General features: G+C 43.0%; 3 protein-coding genes across 7 annotated transcripts in view; 1 reads left to right on the top strand and 2 right to left on the bottom strand.

Moving 5' to 3' along the window:
* Nucleotides 1-5,645, top strand: part of idua (alpha-L-iduronidase) — a 32,080-nt gene extending 26,435 nt beyond the window's left edge. The window contains exons 11-14 of one of the 5 annotated variants that reach the window (XM_084024141.1): nt 1,034-1,207; nt 1,495-1,571; nt 1,713-1,813; nt 2,508-3,037. In XM_084024141.1, the coding sequence (XP_083880267.1) occupies nt 1,034-1,207; nt 1,495-1,571; nt 1,713-1,813; nt 2,508-2,608 (453 nt within the window). In that variant the 3' untranslated portion in view covers nt 2,609-3,037. Of the gene's footprint in view, nt 1-1,033; nt 1,208-1,390; nt 1,572-1,712; nt 1,814-2,507; nt 3,038-5,612 lie in introns of those variants that run through there. The other 4 variants (XM_084024142.1, XR_014598129.1, XR_014598130.1 and 1 more) reach the window with 4 other exon arrangements.
* LOC311022683 (purpurin-like) lies at nt 4,429-7,478 on the bottom strand. Its single transcript, XM_084024172.1, has 7 exons — nt 7,236-7,478; nt 7,011-7,125; nt 6,562-6,698; nt 5,687-5,799; nt 5,394-5,606; nt 4,586-4,713; nt 4,429-4,542 (listed from the first exon to the last, which is right to left on the bottom strand). Exons 2-6 carry the CDS (start codon nt 7,122-7,124, stop codon nt 4,703-4,705), a joined length of 588 nt encoding a protein of 195 aa, XP_083880298.1. The 5' UTR covers nt 7,125; nt 7,236-7,478; the 3' UTR covers nt 4,429-4,542; nt 4,586-4,702.
* Nucleotides 7,479-11,629: 4,151 nt separating this feature from the next.
* atp5meb (ATP synthase membrane subunit eb) lies at nt 11,630-15,296 on the bottom strand. The gene is made up of 4 exons (XM_084024174.1): nt 15,142-15,296; nt 13,927-13,981; nt 12,076-12,174; nt 11,630-11,865 (listed from the first exon to the last, which is right to left on the bottom strand). The coding sequence occupies exons 1-4, from the start codon at nt 15,175-15,177 to the stop codon at nt 11,840-11,842; spliced, it is 216 nt and encodes a 71-aa protein (XP_083880300.1). The 5' UTR covers nt 15,178-15,296; the 3' UTR covers nt 11,630-11,839.
* Between the last annotated feature and the right edge of the window lie 8,302 nt (nt 15,297-23,598).

Genomic DNA, 23,598 nt, shown 5'->3' on the forward strand with positions numbered 1-23,598 from the left:
TCTACGTAATATTTTGAAATAGCAATTATTTTAAATTTAAATTCTTGTTTGGTGCAGCTTTAATTCATATGCTGTTTTCCTTTGCTGCCACCAGCTCTATCAACAGTAAGGCCGATTCCTAACTTTATTTGTCACACATCGGCTGTATCCGAAATCCCTCACTCAGTCACTACTCACTACTCCCGGTCTAGGAGGTTCTATATAGAGGACCATGTAGAGGACTATATAGGGGACTATATAGTCCTCTATATAGAGGACTGTGTAGAGGACTATGTAGAGGACTGTGTAGAGGAATATATAGAGGACCATGTAGAGGACCGTGTAGAGGACTGTGTAGAAGACTATATAGAGGACCATGTAGAGGACTATATAGGGGACTATATAGTCCTCTATATAGAGGACTGTGTAGAGGAATATGTAGAGGACTATATAGAGGACTGTGTAGAGGAATATATAGAGGACCATGTAGAGAGTGTGTAGAGGACTGTGTAGAAGACTAGAGGACTATATAGAGGACCATGTAGAGGACTATATAGGGGACTATATAGTCATCTATATAGAGGACTGTGTAGAGGAATATGTAGAGGACTATATAGAGGACTGTGTAGAGGAATATATAGAGGACCATGTAGAGAGTGTGTAGAGGACTGTGTAGAAGACTAGAGGACTATATAGAGGACCATGTAGAGGACTATATAGGGGACTATATAGTCATCTATATAGAGGACTGTGTAGAGGAATATGTAGAGGACTATATAGAGGACTGTGTAGAGGAATATATAGAGGACCATGTAGAGGACTGTGTAGAAGACTATGTAGAGGACTATATAGAGGACCATGTAGAGGACTGTGTAGAGGACCGTGTAAAGGACTATATAGAGGATGATGTAGAGGACCATGTAGAGGACTATATAGAGGACGATGTAGAGGACCATATAGAGGACCATGTAGAGGACCATGTAGAGGACCATATAGAGGACGATGTAGAGGACTATATAATCCCATCTGTAAATTGAAAAAACTATTTTCAAAGCTTGGGACACAGCCATGCTTTGAGCCACTGATGATGTCATTGTATCAGGACCCCCATGTTGGAGGACCCTGGACGCTTCCTGCAGCAGACACTCTGACTCTGAAAGCCAAGCTGGCCGTGCCTTCTGTCCTCCTTGTCCATGTTTGTGCCCAGCCTGAAGCAGTGCCCGACCAGGTCAGAACCAACACACAACAATGTTAAGGCAAACATGTAATTGTGCTCCACGTACATACATCTGTAGCTGTCTTGTGCTTTCTGTGTCAGCGCTGTCAGTCAGATGTTTCTGTGTGGATGCTAGTAAGACAAGTATGATGCTCGTATGAAAACACTTACTCAAAGCTTGTGTTGTGATGAAAGCTTGTTGGATGCAAGTGGTAGACAGCCAATAGAAAAGACCTGAGTGGGACTGAGAAGCATATTTCAAAGAGATCAACTCTCCAGTGCATTTGACTTTGAATCAGGTCAAGGGATTACACTTCATCAGGATCACGAAAGGCCAGGTCCTGGTGGTCTGGTCAGACCACTGCCTTGATTCCAAGTATGTGCATCAAGTTACTTCTTTATAGTAGCAAAACAATGGTGATACAGTGGATATGTATTATAATTATAATATGTATTATGCATAACCAAGACCAAGACAGCTGTCATTCATGCATTTCTAACCTATTTGTATCTGCAGATGCATAAAGACCTTTGAGGTGGAATTCTCCACAGACCACAAGGAATTCAGCAGAATTAATACTCAAGGCACCATTTTTACTTCTTATGTGTATTCTCCTGGTAAGTATTCACAGTGAAACGTGGTAACATTTCCAACTACACTGCTCAAAACATTGAAGGGAACACTTCAATCACAGATCTGGATCTGGATGAACAAATGATTCAAGTTGAAAATCTTCATTGATGTACATTGTATAATTTGTTGAGACCAAAATGACATAACAATCATCATCAATGGAAACCCAAATCATCAACCCATTGAGGACTGGATTCAAAATCACACCGGAAATCAAAGTAAAAAAAAAAAAAAAATGAAATCACAGCCTGATCCAACTTGAGTGAATTTCATCACGCAACTTCCTTCCAGCATCTGGGTCACTCCTGATGAGTGGGGGGATGGTGTCCTGGGGGTCTCTTCCCAGACCCAGATCAGGGCATCAGTGACCTGGTGTGCTCTGGGAGACACAGCAAACCTTCTTGCAAACCTGATGGTCTGCAGGCACCGCCTCATGCTACAAGTAGTGACTAGGACACGAGAAGAACCAGAACTAGAGAAGAAGCAGTCAGTCCATCTGTTTCATCTGCAATAAAGCAGGGACTGATTCCATCATGCTTCCTACATGACAGATACATGTCCCTGAATTTGACTTGGGGTTAGACTGATGATTATGTCTTCCCTTCATTATTTTGGGCAGTGTATGTTTTGGCCTGGACATAGAAAGAATAACAGCACATACTACGTTGTGTTGTGCAGTGGACCAGGAGGTGGGCGGTCTCTACAGAGTCCGAGCGGTGGACTACTGGGGGAGGCCCGGCCCGTACTCGCTGTCGGAAAGCTACTCAGAGGAGCACTAGACCAAATCACGTCGGGCAGCATTCAGAGTCTGTTTCTAAAGTTTCCTTTTTTATTGTCATCAATGTGTTTGATACCATAAACAGTATAATATACAGCAGTGCAACCCAGTTCACATATATATAATTAGGATGTGTGCGTAAATGAGAGTTCCTGACAATTTTACCACCTTATGTTATCTTGAATAGATAAACCAGCCATTTCTAAAATATATATTTTGATAAATCACAACTTTGTTTTATGCAAGTTGAAAAGGTCTGAACACATCCTGTCTTGGTGGAATTATAATCTTTTGATAAAAATCTCTCTCTACAGTCTGTGGCTTTTAGCCAGAAGCCCATTTGTTTCTGCCAATGACTCACAAATATGTAGTTATATTTTTTTTTAAAGGATTTAATCATTTTCTGACATGTTGTTTTCAATAAACATTACTCAAACAAAAGTAAATGGCTCATTTCATCATTTTGGGCAACAAAAGAACATCAGGTTTTGGGATACACAGGCAGTACTTGTTATTGAAGTATTGTATAGTGTATAATCGATAGTTGACTGAGAAAATTCTGAATATCACCAGACGAATCCTTTAATATACACTCAACAAAAATATAAACGCACAAAGAAAAACTTGTAGTTATTGTTATGTGACAAAACAGAGTAACTATCCAAAAATAACAGTACAACTTTATCAATAAAGTGGCTTTAATTTGCGAGCATTAGGATCAATTTCAAAACAAAAGTCCTGGAGTAATGGCAGGAAGAACACAATGGGGGTCGATGATCCAAGTTCACAAACTTCAACAATGTGGGTTCCTGACTGTCTGCGCTGATATCCGCCTGTTGTGCAGACCAACAGTCTCACCGGCAGTTCTGGTCGCTGTGCGGAACCGATCACGGAGGTGCTGGAGCCGCATGAACCAGTCCTGAGCAGGCGTGGTAACACGTGGCCGGCGGGCATGTGCACGGTTCGCTGTCGTTCCAGTCTCTCTGAAACGAGTCCACAGGCAGCTGACAGTGGAATGATGCACATTCAGTTGTGTTGCCACAGCTGTAACGCTCAACCCAGCACTCAGCATGCCAATGGCACGCTCCCTCATGATTTGTGACATCTGTGGCATATTGACAAGTGACAAAAGTCCACATTTTGGTGTGCCCTTTTATTGACCAGACCATAACGAGTGTCTGTGTACTGGTCACGCATATTGACCACCACTCTGCCATGCTCCATGACTCTCGTGAGTTGAAATACTCAATCTGAGATTGTAGTCAATAGGAGTGGCCAAGTGACACTGGACTACTGGGTTTGAGCAAAACAAATGCATCAACAATCTGAGCAAATGTCATGACATTTTATTTTTGTTCACCATTTCAAGTTTGTGCGTTTATATTTTTGTTGAGTATATTTACACATGAATGGGATAGATGAGTGATGAATTCAACATGACAACTTGTTAAACCTAGTGTTTTTAAAGGATTTTCTTCTTCAAAGTTGTGCAGTTGTACATAGTGTGTGGTTATTGGTAGGAACGTGGAATTCATAATGTCACGTAGCAATACAGTTAGTGATGTACTGAAAACTCTCACAATCAGACCAAACCTGAATGGATACATTCATCATGGTTTCTTATCCGTCATCTGGAAAATTGTTCTACTTTATTTTTTATACTTGAAATGTCAGATTTTGTCTATGGCTGTGTTTTTTATGTTGCACGAAGTAGGATCACCAAGTTTAGTTGCTAGTAGTTTGTACTGCAGTACTTTCTTCTTCTTCTGTTAAAACAAGGACAACAGCAAGTTTCATTCCAAACTTTATTGTCACCAATACAGAATGATTACACAGTGATGCAACAGCGTGCGGTTGGTTATTTCATTACATTCACAGGTAGACTGTATAATATAATAATTCATGGGATTTGGCCTCCAAATCTATTTCTGTCTGTCAGTGTTGGTTACATTTTCTTATGGCTGTTGATTCTGATGAATCTGATCATTCGCTCCTGCTTCTCTCCATGTTGGCAAATCATAAGCACAGCATGATTATTCTCCTGTTTGCATCTTTGCATCAGATCCCTGTCTTGATTTTGGGCAACGGACGGCGTTTAGCAGGCTCCTGTTAACAAGGAGGAACACGTGTTAGAACATTTCCTATCAATATAAATCAGATTTATCGTTTGTGATTTGAGGCTAAATAAATAAAATTCAATTGAATTGAGTTAAACTAGTTTCTACATTTAAAGGTGCTATTGACAACATTGATAACATCCAGCCACTAGATGTCGCACTCCCCCTTCTTTTGCATTCACGTCACAATAACAGATGTTGCTCGAAGAAGCGAATGCGCCCTCAATGGGTTGCCAGTTCTTTACACAACCACCAATGCCACCCGCTTACCGTCAAACTCAGCCATTTTTCTGTTTTCTTCACTAACTGGCAACCCCAAAGACTCTTGACCCCTGACCCGTAGAGATACCACGTGAAGCCAACGCCCTTATTCTATTGGCTCACAAAGCCTTGCTAGAAGCAGCAGCCACACGTCACACATCGACACAGAGGTAAACAAAACATTCATTACGGATGACAACATTTTCTAAAATGATTAATTCACAGTCAAAAATGTTTTTTCACAAGAAATTATACTTTGATTCTGCACCTTTCTAAAAAACTCTGTGGATGTATTTTTTTTTTAAATGATTCGTTTCATAAAAATGTTTTCAATATGACCTTTAAAGTTAAATATACATGTATGTATATACATACATATACACAGATGCATCGTGTCTGAGTACCTACCAGATTGCAGCACGGGCTGGAACTCTCCGGCCATGCAGATCTCGTCCTGCTTCTGGCGGACCACCCTCTGGATGGGAGGGGGGAGGCCGCGGGGGTTACGGGAGAAGACCAGAGAGTAGCCGTCCTCACAGCTTCCATCCTCTTTCAGGGTGCGGCAGGCATACGTGATTGCATAGTTGTCATAGTCTGTGTCAATGACCCAATAGTTGTCACCTGCAGGAGACAGCAAGACGTTAGTCCTGATGGTCTGAGAGACATGGAGGTGACGTGTGCACAGTAAAGAGGAGGCTGACCGCCGCTGGACAGGTAGCTGGCCAGGCCCTGGTAGTTCATGAACATCTTGCCAGGGGTGCCGGGGTCGGGCACGGAGTACTGAGCTGCCATGTCGGCACACACCACCCAGAACCTGGACATCAAGGAGAGACAGAAATGTACAGGGACGGATTCAACGGAGCTCAAAGTGCTTTCATTCTGACTTTCTGACTTTTCTCTCAGAACACCTTCATCTTAGAAAGAGATAATCCTCTTTCATAGAAATGTCACCTTTGTTTAAACATCACAACTCGACTGCTGCTAAATACAATATTTTAAAAAGAAATACCTTTATTGCTATATTCGGGATCTCACTTGTACGACTCCCCATTAACTCTCTACAGTCAGAAGCTTTAGCCTTTACTGTTTTTCCCCTCTGGAGGTCTCCGAACCCCGTCAGCTCTCTGGTTTAAGGATCTTATGTTTGTCCTTAAATTGGAGAAGATACATTCAGCAGTGAAAGGCTGCCAATACATTCTCTCGGAAATGGAATTCTTTCATAAACTATTTCAATTCCTTACCGACCTTGCCCCCGGACTAACCCCCCCACCTCTTTTTATTAACTTATTATTTACTCATCTTTACTTTATTCTGCCACCAATTCATGGATCTGCCTTGATTAGATTTGTATTTATTTGTGTTACTTATGTATTGTATTTATCTTTTCTTTTTCTTGAGCAGAGTGTATTTTATGTTTTTTATGTAATTAGCTTCCATTTCCCTTTAATGCGGAGACAATGTTCACTGTTCCCGATACCTTTAAAAACAAAAGGGTAACACTTGTAATTCTGTTCTGTGAGTTGCACTTTGGTTGCCTAATAAAAAACAATGTGAACATAAAAGAAGAACCACGCACCCAAACAGAGTGACTCTGCCCCTGGAGGAAGCCACCATGGAGCCGTCGTCTCCCACCGTGTACTCAGCAGAGATGTTGTCCTGCAGGAACAAACCCTCGGGGTCCTTCTTCTGCAGAGCGTACCACTTCCCTGCATACTGACGCACACAAAGCAGCACAACATGCTTTATATGTATTTTACAATCAAGGAGGTTGTTGACAATTTGCTCAATTTCTCATACCCTGTATCATTGTAAACAACAACACTATATTCCATGGTGTATTTGGAGGATGTCAATCATTCTCTTCCTGTTCCATGTGTTTTCCTACTCATTCATCAGTGAGAGCTCGTGATCTGTCCTGAACCTACACAGTAGTATTACTCTAATAAAGTAGTATTACATCAACAGGATCATTCTGCTAGTGTTATTTGCGCTGGAACTGAGTTGAAGACATATTTCTCTACTCACTCTTTTTGGATCAAAGTCGTCTTTGACGGTGAAGCTGTCCACCACGCAGGAAGCCAGGCTCTGCTCCACACCGGCCAGCAACACCATCACCAGGGCAAACACGTGGAGGTCCATCCTGAGAAGAAACCCAAGATGCCTCTTTGTTCACAGTAGAGCAGAAGGATGTGGCTGAAGGGAGGACGGCTTTCACAATTCCATACTGAGTTGATACAAAGATCTTCTTACCTGAACTGTAGAATGAACTAGCAGCAGGTTTTCAGTGCAGGACTGTTGTAGTGAGAAGACACCGTGTCAGCCTTTTTATACCAGACACGCAGACAGGCTCACTGATTATTTTACCTTCTTGAACCTAAATGCAGAGTTTAAATCTACTGCTAATCCAGTTAACTAAATCCCCGCTGTAAGCTGATGAACCCTCACATTCAGCACCGTGCTCCTTTATGTAATTGTTTGCAGAGTTCCATAACTGATACATAACGGCCTGAGCCTCGAGTCACACGTCCTCCAATGGAACCACAGATAAAGATTCATGGAGAAAGCACTGCTAAGGATGCCATAAGTCAATTTGATTCTGATTTTGGAGTTTGTTAGTATAAGTGTCAGCCGACGTTTTTATCCTGACCTTGATAAAAGGGACTAAATAAACGATCACTTGTTACTTTTGGGTTGAGCAACAATGTTTGGGTTTTCTTCCGCATTGCTGGAGATGAGACTGTATGTGGAAGTAAAGCATAAAAAGATCCACAAAGGATACATGGGATTGATGTGAGAAGGAATAACAGGGGCATATTCACATTCCTGAGTAGATGAAGAACATTATAAACTCGTCCTGTCATGTTATGTCAGCAGAGGCTCAGATGTTCCCGTCTGTAGTCACAAGCTCAGTTAAGTAATGTGCTGTCATCTTGTCCCTAAATGCTAACGGAGCTTGGACCTGTCACCGGGCCAACATGTGGTCCAGGCCGGCATACAGAGGCTGGGGTGTGTAACTCACTCAATATGCATCCAGGAAATCATTTTGTGCAACAGAAAAATTTGAATTTTTTAATTGAATTTTGGGCAGACCACATCGTCTGCTTTTTGCAGACGATGTGGTCCTGTTGGCTCCTTCGAGCCAGGACCTCCAGCATGCCCTGGGGCGGTTTGCAGCCGAGTGTGAAGCAGCCGGGATGAGGATTAGCACCTCCAAATCTGAGGCCATGGTTCTCGACCGGAAAAAGGTGGCTTGCTCCCTCCAGGTCGGGGGGGAGTTCCTGCCTCAAGTGGAGGAGTTTAAGTATCTTGGGGTCTTGTTCACGAGTGAGGGAAGGATGGAACGTGAGATTGACAGGCGGATCGGTGCAGCGGCTGCAGTAATGCAGTCGTTGTATCGGTCCGTCGTGGTAAAGAGAGAGCTGAGCCGAAAGGCGAAGCTCTCAATTTACCGGTCAATCTACGTTCCTACCCTCACCTATGGTCATGAACTTTGGGTCATGACCGAAAGAATAAGATCCCGGATACAAGCGGCCGAAATGAGCTTCCTCCGCAGGGTGGCGGGGCGCTCCCTTAGAGATAGGGTGAGGAGCTCCGTCACACGGGAGGAGCTCGGAGTAGAGGCGCTGCTCCTCCACATCGAGAGGAGCCAGTTGAGGTGGCTCGGGCATCTGTATCGGATGCCCCCTGGACGCCTCCCTCGGGAGGTGTTCCAGGCATGTCCCACCGGGAGGAGACCCCGAGGAAGACCCAGGACACGCTGGAGTGACTATGTCACCCGGCTGGCCTGGGAACGCCTTGGGGTCCTCCCGGAGGAGCTGGGGGAAGTGTCCGGGGAGAGGGAAGTCTGGGCGTCCCTGCTCAGGCAGCTGCCCCCGCGACCCGGTCCCGGATAAAGCGGAAGAAAATGGATGGATGGATGGATGAATTTGTTTTGTTTTTTTAACCATTGGCATATTGTATTTATAAGGCTGTTCGTGGACTGCTTCCTTCTTACGAACAGACCTACATCCTCCTAAATGTATGGGAGGTTATTGTCTTCTTGGCTCCCTGCTAGTTGCCCCTAGAGTCTGTACTGGAGAAGGAAAAGGGGCGTTCAAGTACCCTCCTCCCTGATTGGAACCGGCTATGAAACCACTGGATCTTCGGGAGCAGGTCTCTCTGAAATTGTTTCATGGTGTACTTTAAAAATGAAAAATATCCCAGTACTGCCACCTATTACATACACTGCTCAAAAAAATAAAGGGAACACTAAAACAACTTAATGTAACTGCAAGTCAATCATATTTCTGAGACATCAGCCTGTCCAATTAGGAAGCAGCACTGATTGGGAATCAATTTCACCTGCTGTTGTGCAAATGAGACAGACTACAGGTGGAAACGAGTGGCAATTAGCAAGACATCCCTATAAAGGAATGGTACTGCAGGTGGTGACCACAGACCATTTCTCTTTTCTCTGCCTTTCTGGCAGATGTTTTTCTTTTTTTAATTTTGGCAGTGTTTGCACCACTAGAGGTAGCATGAGGCGGTTTCTCCAACCCACAGAAGTTGCCCAGTTAGTGCAACTCATCCAGGATGGCACATGAATGCGCATTGTGGCAAGGTTTGCTGTGTCCCCCAGCAGTGTCAAGAGCATGGAGGAGATTCCAGGAGACAGGCCAGTACACCAGGGGAGGTGGAGGGGGCCGAAGAAGGACAACAACCCAACAGCAGGACCGATGTCTGCTCCTCTGTGCACGGAGGAACAGAAGGAGCACTGCCAGAGCCCTATAAAGTGACCTCCAGCAGGCCACTGATGTTCAAGTTTCAACTCAAACGGTCTGAAATCGATCATCCTCCAGCATGACCGGTTTGGCGGTGGGTCAGTGATGGTCTGGGGACACATTTCTTTGGAAGGTTACACAGCCCTCCATGTGCTTGCCGGAGGTACCCTGACTTCCATTAGGTACCGGGATGCGATCTTCAGACCCATTGTGAGACCATATGCTGGTGCGGTTGGCCCTAGGTTCCTTGTAATGCATGACAATGGGCCTCATGTGGCTGGAGTGTGTCAGCAGTTCCTGCAAGACGAAGGCATTGATGTTATGGACTGGCGTGCCCGTTCCCCAGACCTGAATCCTATTGAGCACATCTGGGACATCATGTCTCGTTCCATCCACCAACGCCATGTCGCACCACATATTGTCCAGGAGTTGACTGCTGCTCTGGTCCAGGTCTGGGAGGAGATCCCTCAGGAGACCATCCTTCGTCTCATCAGGAGCATGCCCAGGCGTTGTAGGGAGTGCATACAGGCACGTGGAGGCAACACGCACTACTGAGGATCATATCGACATGTCTTGAAAAATCTCCACAAAAGTTGGATGAGCCTGCGACCTGATTTTCCACTTTGATTTTCGGTATGATTCTGAATCGAGACCTCCATAAGATGAGGATTTTGATTTCATTAATCATCCATGTTTTGTTGTCAACGCATTGCACTTTGTAATGAATAAAGATTTCCAACTGGAATATGTTATTCATTGAGAACTAGCATGTGGTGTTTAGGTGTTCCCTTTATTTTTTTAGCAGTGTATTTGTGTTCACTTCAGCAGGTGAGAGCCAAGTAAAGACAGGAGCATTCCAGTGAGTCCAGAAGTATTTTTAGTCTGCCATTGTAGTCATTCTAATATGTCCTGGATCATGTCAGGCCTCTGTGCTTTCACATCCTCAGCTGTTCAACCATCCAAACCTGTAACTCCACACGTGATGTGTCAACAGTATTAAATCTGCATCTCTGATCCCAAAACAACAGCTAGATTTAAATGATCCTGGATCCTGTTGACCTGGAGATGAGCCGGGTTCAGCAGGTCTGGACTCGGGGTCAGGTCAGGTCAGGGACTGTTGGAGAGGTAAGCGGACACACGTCTCCATGGTTACAGGTTCCAGTTTGTAGCAGTGTCCACTGTGAGCAACACATGAGGTATGATTTCACCATTATGAAATTATAATTCATGTGACTATGATTCTGTAGTCTGTTTAACAAACTCCCACGTTGCTCGTCAGCATTTGAAATCATTCATTTTAACAAGTTTGGAATGTACTTGGGACTGAAATGATTATTTTGCAAATACACACTAATTATGATGGGCAACTATTTTGACACTGAACTAAGTAACAGAGTTATTTTCCAAGGACACATGCCAACAAGCATGTAAGCCGAGTGTTACAGACAAAACAGACCTAAGGAAATTACAGTGACCAAGTAGTTTATACAAGAAAATAAAAGGCAGATTTCCAAATATTGTTTTTGCACTTGACTCACACAGATGTTGTTGAAATTGAAAATTAAATTCCACAGTAAATGATACGTCTAAAACTAATGTACTAGCATCACATTTTCCACAGGCTCACAAAGCGACAGCAGGAAATCCATGAGAATTAAGTTAGACTTTACTTATCAGCTTCCTTCATCTTCTAATAAGATCAACACAAAAAGCTCCGTTATGTTTCTCATGATTAAAGGGACAAAATAATAAGTGACAAATGGGATCTAGTGTAAGCTAAGAGGAAGCAACTCAACATGACCCAACACATTCAAAACATCTGCATTTAATACGACTCAGTTAGTCAACTGTCATCATCCATGTAAAAAAGACAGACCACAGGGATCATGTACTTCTGCATTTATGACATCACAAACATGACCTTTATAACTTAGGAGTGCTCAGTTCACGAGATGTATTCTACGTCATGTAAGCAAGTTAAATCCCAGAGAGGTAACAGTGACTACGTCTACAACGTGGGAGTGTTGGAAGATGGTCCTGATTTTGAAGAAAGGAAGAGGGCGAGATTGGACATCGTCCCACCGCACACCAGCTTTACTTCAGAATGGTATCTTCACTCGCTGGAAGGACAATGTCAAATACGTGGGATCAGTACATTTAGGATTTTAAATGGCAAATATGGTTTACAGTTATCAGCTGAATGGACTGTATTGTGAAATGCAACACCTACTGTTTTATATTCTACACTGGTGTTGCTATTACAGCATCCACTCCCTGTACACTGTGCATGTGCAAACTGAATGTGTGACAGGATTAGCAGATGAGGCTACCTTCTGCTAGCTGCTTGGCGATGCGCTCCTGCTCCTCGCGGACCTTTTTCTCCTCCTCCTCGATGCGACGCTCCTCCGCTGCAATAGGCTTCAGATTGTCTGGGACAAAGAAGGAGTTTCAGCACCTGATACTGACTGTAATTCAAAATGATCTTTTCTAGCAAATCTTGTTCAATTGCACCAAGCAGGAAGAAAAACCCAAAGTATCACATCCTTCTTAAATAAGGTGCTGCTGCAACTGAATGGAGATCTGTCTTGTTATTTTTACACAGATTTTACGACATTCAATCCATTAAATTTATTTAGCTCATTAATTAGCTCATGTCAGCTCAAGACATAGAAAAACTTGTACATGCCTTTATTACTAGTAGGCTAGACTACTGTAATGGTCTCCTTGCAGGTCTTCCGAAAAAAAAACTGTCAGGCAGCTACAGCTTGTTCAGAACGCTGCTGCTAGAGTTTTTACAAAGACCAAAAAATGTGAGCACATTACACCAATTCTTAAATCCTTACATTGGCTCCCTGTATGTCAGAGGATTGATTTCAAAATCCTCCTGCTCACATATAAATCACTACATGGTCTAGGGCCGAAGTATATCACTGATATGCTCCCACTACATAAGCCTTCTAGACCACTAAGATCTTCTGAGACCAATCTGTTAGTGATTCCCAGAGTAAACAACAATCACGGGAGAGCATCATTTAGTCACTATGCAACAAATGGCTGGAATAAACTTCCTGAAGATGTAAGACTTGCCCCAACTCTGACCACTTTTAAAACTAGACTGAAAACTTTTATGTTCACCATAGCTTTCTGCTAAATCTTTTAATGTCTGCACTGTTTTTAATTATTGCAAATATGTTTTTATTCTCCTTTTCTTTCTGTAATGCATTTTTCATTTTGCCTTTGTTTTCTTTTAATTCTTCTATTTTTTTTCACTTTGTTGTATGATGTGAAGCACTTTGAGTCTGCCTTGTGTATGAAATGTGCTATAAAAATAAAGTTGCCTTGCCTTGCCTTAAATAGAGTTTATGATCTGATTTGTCAGATTAATGACGTGATGCTTTTTTGTAAGAGTATCAGGTTTTAGTCACTGGGCATTTCAAGTCTCTTCCCTCCCTCACGTCTTAGTCCCGCCCACCAGGGATGCATGGCGAGATGCAAGGAAACCATTTGAGGAGAGGAAACGAGGAAATATGTTTATAGAGAAATAAGACGTTTCCTTTGAAGCGTCACATGAAGCGAGGTCCATTTCTGATGACAGCTGATCAGTGGTCAGTCGGATCTAACAGCTGGAGAGACTTTAGATGGAGTTTGTGTCTGAACACATGTTCACTGTACTAATATTAATAAAGACGTTATTTCACTGGCAGAGCAGCAGACTTCTCTGTCGGCTGTTACCTGTTTAACAAACATCTGCACATCAACAACACTGCATTCTGTATGGTTGTGGTCATTTTGTTGTTCAGAGGTACATTTAACACGGGTGTTTAACTCGACGCTGATTCAGAGAACAAAACGTGTAGTGGTTCCCTTTAGTTTCCTCTAGTATGAAACTCCACTGATGTTGAGATGCTTCCAAACAGTCTGATCAGCTGCAGCGTCCAATTACTAACTGATTTCCAAAAAAGGGGGCGCGTCGGCCATTAAAAGACCTCAGTGAAGGCTGCTCTCCTGTATCCACATATCTCCTCAGAGATGTCTCCTCACTCCTCGGAGCACAAATAAGAGCTTTGGAACATGTTCTCCACTAAGAGGTACAAACGACTGCTGTGTTGAGTATATTATAGTGGGTTCATCTCGTTGCATTGTTCCAGTCAAGTGCATGATTATTAATGAGAATAACTCACCATATCTCCTTTTGCCATAGATGATGCCAGCAATCAAAGCTGAATACCTTGCCGTCTGTAAAAGGAGAATACCATGCAAATTAATGCCAGTCCCTTCACAGTCCATGCAAATCATCTTGGATATCTGAGTACTACTGGAAGAGTTAAGGGAGAAGACGTGTTGCCATGTTGGCTCTACATCAGTGGACATGGCTTTGCTTAAGGTTCTCTCAACATCCTTACTTAGCATTCACTATGTCAGACCCACTGAACTCTATACAGTCCTGCAACTACTCTTCAAATTTGCTACTTCATTTCGACAAGCCACATTTTAAGGACCTACCATACTAGGTTATCATTGAGCTACACCCCTGATATTTCTGGAGGCTATTACTAACGGATATACACTGTAGAAATTTTGAAGGCCACAGGTGAGATAGTTTTCCAGATATTGCTGTTTAAAAATGGCTTTTCAGAGTATGATGCTAAAAACCGTCTAAACTACCCTTCATTCAATGATGTTTCATGAGAAAACTGTTGACAGTAGAGACCTAATATTTTGGATTTGTCCTATTAACAAGTGTGTCTTTGTACTAGAATTTTTACAGGACATTTTGAGATGGTCAGGTGGGAAGCATTTGATGAAATGACACGGAATGACCCTATTGAGACCTTGGTCATGGTCACAAACTAACGTCACACATCTACATTAGTTCCATCAAGATGTAACGTATTTACAATCCGTCACCACCAAAAACGAACAACAGAGGGCGACAACGAGGAAAGCAAAAACAGCTGCAGTACTTTAGGAAAGGTAAACTTGTTGAGATAAATACATTACTTATAAAATGATGTCCATTATATCCAAGGTTATTTATATGTATATATATATAACAATGGTCGTTTCAATGGAAACACTAAGTGCTACTGTCTTAGCTATTACCATCAATGGACGTCGCACTACACAAACACAATTACACTATATAGACATACATGTACGTCGCAGTGCTGCGTTGTTAACACTGAGCTTTAATGCAGCATGAAGGCTAACTGTGAATAACTACAAGTTGTCGTAACGTTACAACTGACGTTAGTTGTATGCTAGCATGCTTCCTGGCTAGGAGTTAGCTGGCTCGCGTGCTCTGTGTAGCTAGCAACCGACAACACGGTAACACAGGTAATTTAGATTAAAGCGCGAGGAACGGCCACGCGCAAAACATGTGCTGCAACACACACCTTGATTAAAGGCGACACCGCGACTGGAGGAGCCATCGTTTACAGCAGGCTAGTAGCTAGCAGCAGAGGTCACTTCACCACCAGAGGACTGGTTCTTCTTTCTTCTTCGTTTGTGTTTAATGGCAGTTGACATCCTTAGTGTTGCATATACCGCCATCTGCTGGACTTTACTTCTCCCGTTCCTCTTCTTCTACATCCTTTTAATTAATCCAGTTGATACTAGGGTATCTCAATATGATTCTCCTCCCTTCCCTCGATTTTCCCCATTCTATAATACTGTTAAAATTAATTTCCCTCACTCCTACCTTCCGCAACCCTCTAATCATCATCTCCCTCTCCCTTTCATATCCAGGACACGCTATCACCACATGTTCTACTGTTTCCCTCTCCCCACAGTTACACAGACCATTTGCATGCTTCCCTATTATATTAAGTGTGCTGTTCAGTTTACTATGTCCTATTCTTAATCTACTCATTATTACCTGTTCTGTTCTATTATCTCCATAACATCCCATCTCTCCTACTACTCCTTGTAATAAAATGTCTGCCTTTTTCCAGGCTCTTCCATACGGAAGCCCTAAACTACGGAAGCCCTAAACGGCCATGCATACATATATTTTATTTCCTCCGTTTTCCCGTGATAACTGTGCTGATAGTAAGGTGTCATTGCTATCTGTAACCAGTAGAGGGGGGCCTCGGTCCTGCCCCACGTTGGGCACTCGGGATGAGGGGCACAGAAGAATAATAAAGTGACGAGCGGGTTAGCTCGTGAAAGACAAAACGTCTGGTTCATTAAAGAATGATGAACAAAACATGGTACCAGGAGTAAAAGGCAGCTAATGAAGGTCGACTCGACATGGAGACGCTGAGGCCACCGGAGAGACTGAAACTAGTGGGGAATGTCGACAGCAATTGGCGAAGCTTCAAGCAGCAATTCGAGCTGTACGTGGCGGCAATTGGACTCGACTCGAAGCCCGACGCCAGGAAGATTGCGTTGCTGCTCACGGTAGCGGGTCCCCAAGCCATCGAAGTCTTCAACACCTTCGAGTTCGACGAGCGTGACGACAGCGGTAAATACGACAAAGTTCTTGAAAAGTTCGAGGCACATTGCTCGCCGAGAAAAAACACAGTATATGAGAGGTACGTGTTCCGTTCCCGGATGCAGCAGCCGGAAGAGACTTTTGATTGCTTTGTGACGGATTTAAAACTGAAGGCACAGTCGTGTGATTTCGGGCAGCTGAAAGATTCCATGATCCGTGATCAAATTGTGTATGGGATCCATGATAAACGGACGAGGGAACGGCTGCTGCGGGATCCTCAGCTGACACTAGAGGTGGCAGAGAGACAGTGCCATGCAAGTGAGTTAGCATTACAGCATGCAAAGACATTCAGTGAAACAGGTATCACTGCTGGAAATGACAATGCAAACGTGGCTGTGGTTAAACACAAAATGAAAAGAGGCTCGCCACAAAAGAATTGCAAAGACGACGCGAGCTACTCCTGCAAACGCTGTGGTGGACGGCACGAACCCCGGCAGTGTCCTGCATATGGCAAGAAGTGTGCAAAATGCAATGGAAAAAATCATTTTGCAAAACAGTGTCTTTCCAAAGGTAAACCAAAATCAGTGAGAATAGTGGAAGAAACTGACTTGAATGAGACTTTCTTTGTCGGGATGGTGTCATGTGATGGTGCACCAAAGCAACAGGAGGACACTGAGAAAAATGAAAAGTGCTCAGATAAAGGAGACACTTGGTTGGTGTCACTCCAAGTAAACGGAGCAGTAGTACCACTAAGAATTGATACAGGTGCACAGGCAAACTTAATCAGCTTGACAGAAATCAGAGCTATGGAAGAAAAGCCCAAAATAATGAAGAGGAAAGTGACGCTAAAGGACTACAATGGGAAAGACATTGAAAGCATGGGACAGTGCAGACTCAAAGTAAAAGTGAAAAATAAAACATACAATGTACTGTTTTCAGTTGTACCTGAGGGCCGTGAGTCACTGCTGGGCGGGACTGCATCAAAGACATTGAACCTGGTGAGGAGAGTCTATAACATTAATTGCTCAGAAGCAATAAGTGCATGCTCAGGCACAGTGGACTCTCTAGTTCACCATTTTGATGATGTCTTCAAAGGAATGGGATGTCTGCCATACACATATAGAATTCAACTAAAAGAAGGTGCAAACCCAGTGATTCACGCACCACGAAGAGTTCCAGCTCCACTTCGAGAGCGGCTCAAAAAGGAACTGGACAGGATGTCCCAGCTGCACGTCATCACTAAAGTGGAGGAACCTACAGAGTGGGTAAACTCGATGGTGTGCGTGGATAAAAAGAACAAAAACAAAGAGCTGAGGATATGCATGGATCCTGGAGATTTGAACAAGAACATAAAACGTGAGCACTACCAGATACCAAAGCGTGAGGAGATTGCAAGTGAAATGGCAGGAGCCAAATACTTCTCAAAACTTGATGCAGCGCAGGGATTCTGGCAGATCAAGTTGGATGAAGAAAGCTCAAGATACTGCACGTTTAACACACCTTATGGACGGTACAGGTTTCTCAGAATGCCATTTGGCATAATCTCAGCATCTGAGATTTTTCACCGTGCCATGGACACCATGTTGGAGGGCCTAAAAGGGGTTCGTTGTTATGTCGATGATGTGGTCGTCTGGGGGTCCACCCTTCAAGAACATAATGAGAGACTGATCAAAGTGCTCCAGAGAGTCCGTGAGAATGGGCTGAAGCTAAACCGTGCCAAGTGCCAGTTTGGTGTGCAGGAAATCACATTTTTGGGCGACAAACTATCTGCACAGGGCATTGAGCCTGATGAAAAGAAGATAAAAGCCATTCTAGACATGCCACGACCAACTGACAAGAAAGATGTGCTTAGGGTCATGGGCATGATAAACTTCATTGGAAAGTTTATTCCAAACTTGTCGGTCAGAACATCAGCGTTGAGACAGCTCCTTCGTGATTCAACAGAGTTTGAGTGGACAGAGAGAAATGAGAGAGAGTGGAAGGCTTTAAAGACCACACTGACAACTGTTCCTGTCCTCGCTTATTATGACTCAACCAAGAAACTGAAAATTTCCACGGATGCTTCAAAAGATGGGCTTGGTGCTGTTTTGCTGCAAGCAGAAGGAGAAAGCTGGAAGCCAGTAGCATATGCCTCCAGATCCATGACAAAGACGGAAAGCAAATATGCACAAATTGAAAAAGAGTGTCTTGGACTGACTTATGGACTAGAAATCTTTCATTGTTATGTTTATGGACTTCCCATCTTCACAGTTGAAACGGATCATCGTCCTCTTGTGTCAATCATCAAGAAAAGCCTGAATGAGATGTCGCCGAGGATTCAGCGCCTCATCATGAAGATGCAAAGGTATGATTTCGAGTTGATATACACACCTGGCAAGCATCTCGTGTTAGCCGATGCACTATCACGTGCTCCAGTGTTGAGTCCTGTGAGCTCCACTGAGAAAGAAGTAGAGAACCATGTGAACATGGTAGTTGAGTCTCTGCCAGTGTCAGATGCCAAGATAAAGCAAATAAGTGAGCAGATTGCTACAGACAAGGAGCTACAGACTGTGATAGAACACCTCCAAACCGGCTGGCCCAGAGGTTCATGTCCAAAATATTATCACATCAGATCTGAGCTAAGTGTGGCGAATGGACTGTTATTGAGAGACAAACGGATTGTCATTCCACACAGCCTGAGAATGGAAATACTAGAGAAACTGCATGAGGGACACTTGGGCATTGAAAAATGCAAAAGGAGATCCAGAGACTCTGTATACTGGCCTGGAATAAATAAAGATATTGAAAATATGATTGGAAAATGTGAGACATGCAAAAGGCACCAGAGTAAACAGGCCAAGGAACCCATGTTGATTCCTGATCTTCCCACTGAACCCTGGAAGAAAGTAGGAACAGATTTGTTTCATTGCAATGGAAGAGATTATGTGTTGGTAATTGATTATTATTCCAACTTTCCAGAAATTGCTCTGCTCGCAAATGCAACTGCTAACAGTGTTATTACACATGTCAAGTCCATGTTTGCCAGGCATGGAATACCAGAGACTGTAGTCAGTGACAATGGTCCGTGTTATAACTGCAATGAGTGGCGGCAGTTTGCAAGACAATATGGTTTCCATCATGTCACTTCCAGTCCCCAGCATGCGCAGTCCAAAGCGGAGAAGGGAGTGCATATCATTAAGCAGCTTCTGAAAAAGGCCACAGACAGCAAGTCGGATCCATACTTGGCTCTACTGAGCTACAGGTCTTCTCCCCTTGACTGTGGTCTCTCCCCAGCGGAACTTTTGATGAATCGCAAGCTGCGCACTACTCTGCCCCGCTACACGGAGAACCAACAGAAAACAGAGATACAGTTGAAAATGGAGAACTTAAAATGGAAACAAAAACAGCGCTTTGACAAGTCAACAAGATCTCTGAGACCACTTGCACAGGATGATGTGGTGAGGATCCAAGACCAGGATGCATGGAACAAGAAAGCGACGGTTCTTCAAGAAATAGGGCCTCGGTCCTATGCAGTGAGAACTGAGGATGGACATGTGTTCAGAAGGAACCGGCGTCACCTTCTAAAAACCAAAGAGACTGTTCAAAAGACGCTAACTGATGATGCAGATGGAGAAGATGCTGTGTCACAGGCTGACACAGTGCCTGAGCTGACATCAGATGGACACGTACAGGTGGACACAAGCAATGTTGCCACAGAGTTACCTGTACTGAGGCGATCTGACCGTCAGATCAAAAGACCGGTTAGACTTGACCTATAAATCAGTATGATAGATGCTGAAGTTCTACTGTTAAAAAAAAAAAAAAAAAAAAAGTTAGCAAGAAGTTAATGCAGAGCTGAAAATGTTGTAATTGTGATTTTCAATAATTGTGATTTATCGTCTTGGCATCATATGAATGTGTTCATGCATATGTTTCTTATGCTCACAGTTCATTACTTCAAAGAAGGGAGGATGTGCTGATAGTAAGGTGTCATTGCTATCTGTAACCAGTAGAGGGGGGCCTCGGTCCTGCCCCACGTTGGGCACTCGGGATGAGGGGCACAGAAGAATAATAAAGTGACGAGCGGGTTAGCTCGTGAAAGACAAAACGTCTGGTTCATTAAAGAATGATGAACAAAACAATAACGAGATAATTTTACTCCGTTTTCTCGTGATAACGAGATAATTTCCCTCCGTTTTCCCGTGATAACGAGATAATTTTTCACCCGTTTTCCAGTGATAACGAGATCATTTTGAAGTTCGGTAAAGTTGGAAAGATATTCACAGAGTCGAACTTCCGGGTTTAATAAATCAGAAGTGAAACGTTTTTCAAACACAAATGATGCCTCTGTCTCACCGTAATATCAAAGACTACGAGCTACAAGCACCAAAACCCCGATTTTTTACATAAATAAGCCGTCCTGCGAGCTGAACGGAGAACATTGATCTCCATGCGCAACCGGCAGCCGGGCGAGTGCGCAGGCACCGTCTGCAAATTGCAAGACAATAAATAACTCCACTGTTATACAGTAGGCCTACAGAGACTCCAAAATCACTACACACATCAAGGGTCTCTTTATGGTCAGTTCGAATCTGTGAATATCTTTCCAACTTTACCGAATTTGAAATCTCGCCTATCACGTTTCATTTGTTATCTCGTTATCACGGGAAAACAGAGGAAAATTATCTCGTTATCACGAGAAAACGGATGAAAATTATCTCGTTATCACGAGAAAACGGATGAAATAAAATGTATGTATGCATGGCCGTTTAGGGCTTTCGTAGTTTAGGGCGTACCGTACTTCCAATACTGATTCCATTGGTTGATTATTTCCTTCCATACTAAACTTTTCCCTTCTGCTTTTGATAATTTTACTTTCACTTCCACCTCCTCTTTCTTTACTGCCTCCTTAGCAGTTTTGTCTGCTTTTTCGTTTCCTTGTATCCCTAAGTGAGCTGGCACCCACATGAACATTATTTCCCTCCCCTGTTGTGTTAATCTGGATGTTTTTAACAGTATTTCATATAATATTTCCTGATGTGTTTTCACTGACCTGTTTTTTATGCTTAAGAGTGATGAAACTGAATCACTACATATGACCGTCTTCCTGTCCACCCTGTCCTCCACCCTGTCTATTGCCATTAATATTGCGCATAGCTCCACTGCATATATGCTTAGGTGGTCTGATGTTCTTTTTGATATTTTGATATGATGACTGGGAACCACCACTGCTGCGCCTGTTGCTCCTGTTTCGGGCTCTTCTGATCCATCTGTATATATGTGTACATATTCCCCATACTTTCCCTCTGTGTAGTTATAAAATTCCTGTACTAGGTCCGCGGTTTTATTTCTTCTCTTGATGTTCCATATTTCTAGGTCTACGCTTGTCTCTTGTAGCATCCATTCTGGTATTTGTGTCCACAGAACTGTTGGGCTGACTTCTATTTGCTGTATTTTTAGTTGTTCTGCTATTCCCTCACTGACCCACCCAAAGCTTGATTTTTGTTCTTTCCCCTTTTCCCAACACATCTCCAAAACTCTCTTTGTTGGATGGTCTTCATTGTGTCCTTTTAGATTTATCCAGTGATTGGCTATAAGCTGTTTCCTTCTGATCCATAATTGCATTTCTCCTGCTTCAACCTGAAGGGAGCATACTGGTGCTGTTTTCATTTCTCCTAGACAAATTCTTAGTGCTCGAGCTTGAATGACATCTAGCTGTAAGAGGACTGATTTAGCTGCTGATCCATATCCCACACTACCATACTCTATTCTAGATGTAATTAGTGCAATGTATATATTTTAATGACGTAAAGTCAGCCCCCCATTATAACCCAGCCAAACACCTCATAACATTCAATACTCCCTTACTTTTTTTAACTATTCCCTTCGCGTGTTCTTCTTCTTCTTTGGTGTTTGCTGTAGCTGATATGGTCATTGATGAACTAGCGCCATCCTCTGGAGCAAGTTATACCTGCCAGTGGCAATATTATGTAGATTGTTCCACTGGTCATGTCAAAAATGACATACATTAGGTTAAATAATTTACGATGTCTAAATCCTCATCATCTGCAAATATCTTCCCATTTTAACTATGATTTCTGAATATGTTTTTATATAATAGCAAACAGTGTAGATACAGGCCATGGAATGAATGTTGCGCTTTTCTGAAAGAAATGTATATAACATGTTTTACACCCAATGCCTCATGTATATTGTATGTTATCCTATGTCTACATTGTATACTGTAGTTGTAGTCTGGTAGCCTATATTTGTGGTATATTCTAATATATTATTTATAACCAATAGTTCATTTCTAAAACAAATATGGTCAGACAGACGACCTATGGCATCTTCCAAGTGAAACCTGACAAATGCAAACCTCTCTACAGACTGACCTTATATAACGTCCCTCTGAGCTTCCAGTGGACTAGGTATGCCTAGTTAAAGAGAGAGTAATATAACGACTTGCCAAATGTGACCTTTATGAGGATTATCTTTCATATCATTGTCAGTTGTCTCTGTGTCACAGAGATGTGTTGAGTCAGCTGTTTCCATGTTGGTCACAGTTTGTTGTCTTGTTGGTCTTTATCAATCAAATCAATCAATCAAACTTTATTTATAGAGCACTTTTCATACACGGGGTGTGCAGCACAAAGTGCTTTACACAAGAAAGATAAAACAATAAAGAGAACCCCTCCCTCTCACCCTCCATACTACATACACGCACACACACGCACACACACACACATCTGCACACTCTTACTACAGCAATAGGGTATTGCCAATTCTTCCAAATATCTTATGCTCACTTTTTGGCATAAATAGGTTTGGACAAAACAATGGCCAAATCCCAAAGTCCACAGACTCACTGACTCACTGACTCACTGACTCATTGACTCACAGACTCACTGACTAACAACATCACTGACTCAGAGACTCACTGACTCATAGACTGACTGACTCACAGACTCACTGACTCACTGACTGACTCACAGACTCACTGACTCACTGACTGACTCACAGACTCACTGACTCAATGACTGACTCACAGACTCACTGACTCACAGACTCACTGACTCACTGACTCACTGACTGCACACCTAAGGTGCTCTGGACCAAGTCGTACCTACTGACTAGTCAGAGTTGGATGTGCGGATCATTCTATAGTACACAAATAAGAAGGTAAAGTTATAATCCAGATGAAACTCAGCACAGTTTACACTATCAAATGCCAACGTGGCATCATGACTTTTCGTAAATATACACGTCACTTCCTGTGGCGTGTTATCTGTACGCAATTCTAGCTATCCGCGTGTATGTGTACGTTCTGAGCGAAACGACCCATCACATCCGTGTGTGCAGTCAGCGCCCTCTAGCGAAACGACCCATCACATCCGTGTGTATGTAAACGCCCTTTAGCGTTAGGGTTAGGATTAGG

This window comes from Eutrigla gurnardus, assembly GCF_963514095.1.
Source record: "Eutrigla gurnardus genome assembly, chromosome: 13".
Lineage (NCBI taxonomy): Eukaryota > Metazoa > Chordata > Actinopteri > Perciformes > Triglidae > Eutrigla > Eutrigla gurnardus.